The 9,276-nt window shown below is 39.3% G+C and overlaps 1 protein-coding gene across 1 annotated transcript in view; it reads left to right on the top strand.

The window, feature by feature from the left end:
- Nucleotides 1-216: 216 nt before the first annotated feature.
- Nucleotides 217-9,276, top strand: part of LOC126354251 (SH3 domain-binding protein 5 homolog) — a 79,460-nt gene continuing 70,400 nt past the window's right edge. The window contains exons 1-2 of the mRNA XM_050003767.1: nucleotides 217-500; nucleotides 3,610-3,672. Of these exons, the coding sequence (XP_049859724.1) occupies nucleotides 438-500; nucleotides 3,610-3,672 (126 nt within the window). The 5' untranslated portion in view covers nucleotides 217-437. The remainder of the gene's footprint in view (nucleotides 501-3,609; nucleotides 3,673-9,276) is intronic.

Below are 9,276 nucleotides of genomic sequence, written 5' to 3'. Positions count from 1 at the left end.
AGCGAGAAAATACTTAACGAAAAGATCACAGTATCTTTCGTATCCAAAGACTTTTTCTTCATGTACAGTACATAAAATTTATACTATACAGAAACAGTAAAAGCTGGACCATATATAATTTATAGAATCCACATAGCCAAAGTCATCTGCGAACTTGGACCATAGATACTATTTACGGTCGAAGTCAGAGTGAAATTGTCTGCGCTCTTTGTAAATAGAAACTCTAGAAAGTAGTATCTCTGACAGCGAAGTGATTAATGACATTAGAGTAACAATACCTCTATTGTTTTGAGTGATTAATGCAATTTATATACGTCACGCACTTGTCAGAATGCGGAAGCAGTTCGTTAAGCTTGGAATTCTACTGATTAGATAAGTGGGAGACGAATCATTCATATGGCTGAGTATAAAAATTACAGAGGCGCCCGTTGTAGGTCATGGAACGACCCTGCCATGTTCCTGATGACAGTGGAGATGCAGAACTGGATCCGCGAATACAGGTGTGTCATTTACTTTCGTACACAACAAATGGAGCATAGTTTTTGCTTCCTGTGGCAGCTTGGCAGAATTTATCGTGCTTACTGTAATACATTTAACCCGTAGAGCAAAGTTTATTAGAACTGCTTGTCATTCGTACTGAATATTCTTCAGCGTAACATGATAATCGTTACATTTCTGTTTACATTGTGATCTTTTTAATTAATTAATCAAGATGACGTGTGGCATTTTTTGAGAAAGAGAGGCGGGGAGAATGATGGTGTTCCTCAGTGTAGTAGTACTGTTTTGCCTCCAGGGTTCCTGTCATTTCGCATGTTATTTACTTTCGGAAATTGTTTCATTTTTAGCTTGCATTAGTAAAAAGCCACATATTTCAGCAGTATCAACTTGTTGGTCTGGCAGAGTACTTTGACATAATATAAAGTCATTATTAGAAACATCTATCTCGCCTGATAGTAATAGTGAGAAATGCTGATTGTGCATTTAGACTCTTCCATAGTTTAGAACAGGGAAAACTTGCAGAAATAAAGCTGAAACGAGTTAAATCTTCTGTGTTTGTATTTGAAAATAATTCCATATTGTGGTGCTGGAATAATCCATTGGAATCCTTATCAGAAAATTAATTTTTCTGTTGGAATATTTACCCCTGCTACATATGTAGGTTGGGCGTTGAATTTTGCTGGCAAGATTGATTTTTCCTTCCAAACCATGTTCTTTACTTGTGGGAGCCATTATTTTGAAGACTGTATTGTTTAGTTTCTTCATGCAGGAGAGTTAGTTAGTTAGTTGGTCGCGTGTTCCATTGATCAATCGCATGGTGCAGTAGCCACTATGATGTGAAACGTGTCATTTGATGAATTTCGAGGTAAGAAAAAAATCATGAAATTTATAATAATTCTTTATGGTTTAGATATCACTTGAAGGTGCATAACTTCTTTTTGGTATATATTTAGAGCAAACAATTTAGGCATGATAAATACAAAAACATTTATATAACAAAACCCAAAATGTGTAGCATGAGTTACCAAATGCCAATTTTTTTAAAGATTTCCGCAAAATACATTAAAGTATAGAAACTTGTATGTCATGCTGTCCTTTACATAAGTGTACCTGATAATTTCGTGTATCAAATAAATTTCCTCCGGGAAGACTTCTACTGGTATAGGAAATTTAATTCACATAAGGTGAGTTACCATTTCTTGGAAATGTAATGTGAGTTACCAAGAATATTTATAAGATTTGGTTTTTTAAATATAGTAATGTAACAAATTTTTATATATGTTTATAGAGCATTCTGTATGAAGTATGTTTTGAGGTATAAAAATATTTAATACAAACATTTCCTTCTGTTAATTGTCCAAAACTTATAAGACAAACATCACTTTGTAACACGAGTTACCATGGAATGACCACTTTTCTGTGGTAGGTCAACACAGCACCACTTATCTGCAAGTTATGTTCCATGATCAATAAGCCTGCACACTTAATGTGGGAAGAAATTAGCTTGTAAATGTTTCTTCATTTTTGTGATTATGCCTTCATTTTCATTCATGTTTTTTAAGTTTTATAATATGTTAACAACCATACTCCTATCTTCCAAAAGATTATTTTACTTTCTTGAGCAGTTAATTAATTCATCAGTGTATGTGTTGTTCTGTAACTAACTTCGCCTCATAGTGTATCAACATGCTATAGAGAAAACATATTAACATCACTGCTGCAGCCCCAGTGAATAATGTTGTATCCTTGCCTTGCAATCTGCAATGCATACCGTCCCTCACTTTTGCGGGACTCTGAATGTGGGAAATGAGTTGCGAAATATTGTCACATATTCCGTGCACAACTTTTTCCAGGCCTGATAGTCACATTATAAGTGAAAATGGGAAGGCTAGCAATGATGGACCTACAGGTTTTTTATTACTGCTATACCGAGCGAGGTAGCGCAGTGGTTAGCACACTGGACTCGCATTCGGGAGGATGACGGTTCAATCCCGCGTCCGGCCATCCTGGTTTAGGTTTTCCGTGATTTCCCTAAATCACTGCAGGCAAATGCTGGGATGGTTCCTTTGAAAGGGCACAGCCGACTTCCTTCCCTAATCCGATGAGACCTATGACCTCGCTGTTTGGTCTCTTCCCCCTAACCAACCAACCTATACTGCTGTAATACAAACTTCTTTTGCTACTGGTCCTGAAAACCTAGCTGTAGTGATAAAAAATTCTAACTTTTTCATTTTTTAACATTTTGAGAAGTGTTAGTGAAGTATGATTAAAGTTTGAAAGTTAGAAGAAAAGGCAAAATGTGTTGGAAAGTGATAAGATAATAATAAGACGTGTATGTTTCACATGTTCGTATATGATTTAGGAAATTCAGTGTAACTTACAGAGGGAATACGTAATGCATTGAATTCATTTCCTCAGAAGTCTGTCCCCGGTAGGTTAGTTGTCAGCACGACAGACTGTCAATACTAAGGGCCCGGGTTCTATTCCTGGCTGGGTCGGAGATTTTCTCCGCCCAGGGACTGGGTGTTGTGTTGTCCTAATCATAATCATCATCATCATTCCATCCCCATTGACACGCAAGTTGCTGAAGTGGCGGCAAATTGAAAGACTTGCACCCGGCGAACGGTCTAGCCGACGGGAGGCCTTAGTCACATGACATTTAAATTTCCTCAGAACTCAAGCACCACTGTAATAAATCAACCACAATAACAGAGCCATTAGTTTAAACTGATATTAGTGGAGGTTAGCATTCTAGACATAAAAATAAAATTGCAGGTAGCTAATCGAAAGTTATGTAAACGAAACTAGGTAACAGCATATGTGTTGGTGAGGAAAGAACTGTTTACTGTTGTTGTGGGTGTTTTAGCTTATAATATTATAGTAACAATTAATTAACAATACATTGTGTTCGGAAGGTGGCCTATTGCCATGAGCGTAATGTTCAGTCATGTATAACCATTAAAGGAAGAGATTTAGAATGTGTTATTCCATATTTAGTAATTGTAATTTTGCAGTGTATGCTAATACCTATGTTATGAATAATTGTGGGCATGTTACCATGAGGGAATTTTTATGTGATTGATAATTTCCTTTTTTCTGCTCCCTTTCTAGATTGAACTGGAAAAGCTGAATAATGGAACTGATGAAATTAATAAACTGGAAATAGAATTAGATGTAAGTAAAAAAATTTGTTTCGAAATAATACATTTTAAGCATTATCTGTATGGTACCTCAAAATGTCTTGTATTTTTTGTGCTATAGTGGTGATGTTGTGGAATTCGATGTCACACAACTATTTCTACAAGATGTTTACCAATATATGTGCTTCTACCATTGGTGTACATCTTTTATAAATCCTTTGGGGTTTACTGCCCTATCAAGTAGTTAAAGATATAAAGTATATAAATACTAAAGTACTGTTGGGGTAACTGACATTTTGGCTGTATTGCAGCATCCTCTCCCAGGGCATAAACTGCTGTTGGTGGAGTTATAACACAGTTGGAAAAACATTTTTTACTGAAGCATCAACACAACAGATTCAAATTAACTCTATACTCCGAGGATGGCTACTTTGACACAGCCAGAATCTCAGTTACATTAGTATTTTCAGTACTTTGCAGGTTAATGTGGCAGGAGATGTACACTCAGAAGGATTTTAACAAGATAATATAATTGTATTTTGAAAATTATCTTGTCCATTATAATTTAACACACAGTTGACAGTGATCTTTTTCTGTAGACACAAAAATTGAATTATTTGTCACATAGCAGAAGTGTTGAGTCCTCAGCATGCGCACACACAAAAGAAAATTATAGCTTTGCTAGTTTTTGGGAGAAATCCTTTGACGATGAGCTGGAGTGCACAGAGCATCACAGTTAGTGCACTGGAGTTGGTAATTGCCACATTTTTGGTACATGCCAGTGTTAACTACCTCCTTTACACATTTGTCTGTGGAGTTATTGCTTTGGTAGTCTAGTCAGTGGCACTGACAACATGACTCGTGCATATGATGTTGGTTTCTGCCAATGTTAATAAATTTGATGCTGGTGCTGATTCTGCATTTAACATTTGACGATGCCACTATGACTGCAGGACAGTAGGACTTTGTGTTTATAAAACAGATCTGATGATGGTCATTATAGACTGAAACCGGTAATCTGTTAACAAAAAGTTTGTGACCATAGACGTAAATTAAAGGAAACTTACTGATTGCATCTTCTCGTTTTTGTGGCGTTAAGACCTTTCCATAAAATTTCAGCTGTGCAGCCACATAAATTCAGTTTCTTCTTCTAATATTTCGGCTGAATACCGTCCAGCGTCCTTTTACACCTCGGTTGAGGATGGAGCAAGTGCTGGAGCATAAGTCACCTCGGCTCACTTTGAAGATGGCTGGATGGTATTCAGCCAAAATATTAGAGGAAGCTTAATTTATGTGGCTGCATGCTTGAAATTTTATGGAACAGGAATTAATACCATTTGTTTTAGTAATTTAAAGCTTGTGAATTGTTCATGATCCTAGCAAACAAAATAGTGAGAGAGAAAAAACTATATTGTTACAATGACCATTGAAGATTCTTTAGAATAAAGTGAAACTTGTTTGATCTTAACAAGACGTTATTACAGTTGCATAAGATGGTATTTAACCTGTAAAACTTGGAGCTACAAAGTTTCTTCTTGGAACATCTTTTTATTCTTTCCCACATGGAGTTCAAAGGTGTGTCAAAATAGGTGTACAGGAACCAGCACTCAGTCATGTTGATCTTCATAAAAGTTAGGCCAGCCAACTAAAAATGTTAGGAACAGAAGAGTTTTGTAGGTCACTACCTTACCCCTGAGAGGTTTACCAGCAGCAAAGTCATCCAGTCATGAAAGTCCTCATTAAGCCGATTATCTTTATATAGTTTATCTAATCATCTGGTGTTGATAGTGAACCGGTAGAGTGATAGAGTCAAGGGGGTCCATGGGCAAAGACTATTAACAGTTACAAAGAACTTTTAATTATTTTTGATACATGGCATAGTGAGGCAGGCACACCTCTCTCCATTGACCCTTGCTGGGGATGATTGAATGGGTGGCGGCTTCAGCCTGTGCTGCTGAGCTGGTGCATCGTACTGCTGAGGCTGCCAGCCTGTGTAAGCCATGGTCATTGGCATTAGTGGCGCATCACTGCAATTTCGTCCCACTCAGTAGACGGCCCCTCGGTGGCAGTGTGCCTAGTTCGTTGTGTGCGAGGTTCAACCCACTGCCCTCAGACAGAAGTCGGATGGTGGGTGGTACTGTGACACCAAGTTCCACTAGGAGCTCTGCATTGGTGGCAGCAGGCATTGACAGAAGAATCGTGACACAAAGTCCCTTGAAGGACTTTGTGTAGATCGCAGGCACAACCCAGTCACAAACCCACGGCTGCAGCTGGTGGAGCCCAGTCATATTGCTGTCTGACATCACACAGGAATCTTGGTGGTTCTGCTGGGTTCTGGTCATGAGAAGTGCTCCCTGCCTAAAAATCCAGACTTATTTATATGCTTTTGTTGTCCATTTGTTTCACTAAAGCATGGTGCCTAGTCTTGCTACCATAACAAGACACTCACCCTGGTGTGATGACACTGCCCCACTTGCTACACAATTATTATTGTGTGGCACCGTTAACTGCTGAGCTCAACTAGCCTTGCTATGCAGTCCAGTGGTGTCTGTTATTAAGATCCACATTTCGCCACACTGGCTGTGACTCCCCCCCCCCCCCCCCCCCCAAGCTGTTAATGCAATGCTTTAAGGGTCTTCCATGCTACTTCTACTTACTTTTTTTTAAAAGAATAATAATAATTTTCAGTCCGAGGACTAGGTTGTAGTACTACAGTAGGGACTTGTTTTGTAGATGGCACTGAGTGATACTGAGCAACCACACAGAGTAATCATTGTTTAAAAAACTTGTTGAAGCAACAGGTTCAATCAGGAACTCTGGCTGCTAGGTCAGAGACGGCTTGTGATGCCTGATGAAGTTCCATCACCTACATTGTGCCTATATTCCGGAAGAACAGTAATTTCCAAAGGCTGTACTGTATCTGTGATTAACATAGGTCCTTGCTCACTGATCATACTTTCCGTTCAAATGTTCAGCGCGGCACAGTCTTCTTTCCAACATCTTGACAACTGTTATATACAGGGTGATTCTCGAAGATAGGCAAATATTTTAATATGTTATTCTATAAGCAAAACTAAAGAAAAAAGTTCACACAAACATGGGTATGCAAATGTTTGGTTACGAGTTATGGCTAATAAAAGATTTTGCCTGAAATTTAGCAACTTCGCTAATATGAAGCCATTGCAAACTGTATGAGGTTAAAGTAAAGCACGATTTCCATTTATTTTATTGTTGTTGTTACATATCGAGTGCTCGTACTGATTATGAATGCTAGGTAGAGACCTGTCTCCCGGAACATTCGAAATACTCCATTAATGGTTCGTGCATTCGGAATCCTCAGAGTTGGATAACATACGTGATATTTGTTAACTGCAGTCATAGCGTTACCATCACATTTGCCATAAATAAACTCCAGATCGGCGTATTCCTCTGTCGTAAGTTTGAAAGACATTCCTAATTCGTAAATAATCTGCAGGTTACAACAGTTACTGTGTTGTTTCACTTAATACACTGTTGTTGTTATGTTCTTTCACTGAAAAATACAGAAAACTTACTCATTTCAGGATTTGGAAATGACTGGAACAACTCAGTAACAGTTGCCAACAGTGAAATTAACGTTTCTACATTCATAATGGAAACTAAACAAATTTATTTGTATAATAATTTTTGCTTTTCTGGATGTTCTACAAAACTTCTGCAGTTATACGTTTGGGACATGTTTCATTAGATTCACCAGACCAGTAACAACAAAATAAATGGAAATCGTGCTTTACTTCAACCTTGTACAATTTTGCGATGGCTTCATATTAGCAAAGTTGCATTTCAGGCAAAGTCTTTTATTAGTTGTAAATCCATAACTAAACATTTGCGGACCTATGTTTATGTGAACCTTTTTCTGTAGTTTTACTTGTAGAATAACATATTAAAATATTTGCATATCTTCGTGAATCACCCTGTATGTAAGGTTTTTGTCATTGATGTCCTCTGCTGTAGGTTGTCATAAACTTTACTTGTCCTGATTTTGATATCTAGACAGTCAGTGGAAAGCTCAGGTGGGCAACTGGCAACAACAGTGGCACATTGGAAAAAGCCCTTGGTCAAGATTCTGTGATTAACTTTGTTTTGCATGTTAGATGTATTTATCTGCAGTTGCTGCGTGGGTGGTATTGCTTTGATGGTGGACATCATGCGCTGTAATACAGGTAGGCATGCTTACCTTTTCTGGGCAGTAACCTATGACATGCTCAGGATATTTATATTAGAATATTGTTTTCCGTTCCATTTCCCAGTTTTCTGTGATGTTGAGGTTGATGATCATACAAGTTGCCCATAGGCTTCTGGTAAGCTTGGCTGTTGTTTCATAATGGTTTAATTATGATGTGGTTGATCTCATTCTTAATGTGCAATTGGCCGATGTAGAGGGCTTTGTGAAATTTCTCACGTTAATTGAGCTAGTTGGTTCCTGCTCACTAGGCAGATGCGCTAACCAGTACACCACCCTGGCACAGTGGCACAACTGCATGAACTACCCTTCTTCCTCAGTAAAAAATGGACATCAAAATGGAGGCAGAGAAGCTGGCATTGATAGCACAGCAGGTTAATGTGGAAACCTGCCATGGAGGGCGCATGTGACCCAGTGAGCAGACTTGCAGTTGGAGGTGTTTACCTGTGAACGACAGTAGGTCAGGTGGGCTAGTGCTGACCCAAGAGTTCGATCAACGCGGACCTCGCCTAGTGTATAGTGCCGTGAATTATGCCGAGTGCTTAGCCATAAGCACCATTTGCCCACTCTTCCCATGCTCATCTCTATGTGGCCTTTGGCCTCTCTGCTTCATGTAGGTGTGTTCGTTTCCACCTCACGGGTCGCTGTTCCCTAGCCATCACTGAGCCACCATCGGCTTGTGAAGTGTCCTTGCCAACTGTGCAGTGAACGGATGTTGTCATGCCTGTGTAGATATTAACATGGCGATGAAGGGCATTCTTATGCCTGTGAAGCCCCCTATACCTTCTTTCCCATTTTCGTAGTGTTCACTTGGGCTACCATAGACCTAACATTTTTGCAGTGCTGGCAAAACCAGTTGGGCATACTGAAGGAGCAGCAACAGGAGCAGATGCAGACATTGATAACTCAGAATGTGGACTTGCTTCGTTCCTTGCTTGCCAGTGGGGCCCATCACCTTCAACATCGTTTGCAGGTTTTAGTGAGTTAACAGAATGGTGAGAAAATTACCTGCACCAGTTCTTGATGCACTGCCACATATGGCATATCATCAATCCAGTTGATAAGGCCACCGTGCTACTGTCCAACAGCACAAGTTTATAAGAAGTTGTCAGAAACTTGAAGCCCTGTGCTGACCCCAAGAAACTTCCCTTTGATGACCTTTGCCAATTGCTTATGCATTATTTTGACCATCAAATCCATGTGGTGGTGGTGCACTTGCAGTTCAACTGGCACAACACGCGATCTAGATCGCCAGTTTGTAGGACTTCTCGTACAAGTGCTGTTTTGAGTGTCTCAATTGTGCTACCTCTTTTGCAGACTTACTAATTCAGCATGTGATTGTCAGGTTAGCTCTTGACTGCGAGGTTCAGGCTAGGGCGTTGACTTCATCTGATCCTTCTGTAGCCAACGTTGCCC

Source organism: Schistocerca gregaria, chromosome 3, assembly GCF_023897955.1.
Source record: "Schistocerca gregaria isolate iqSchGreg1 chromosome 3, iqSchGreg1.2, whole genome shotgun sequence".
NCBI lineage: Eukaryota > Metazoa > Arthropoda > Insecta > Orthoptera > Acrididae > Schistocerca > Schistocerca gregaria.
This window is presented reverse-complemented; position numbering and strand designations above follow the sequence as displayed.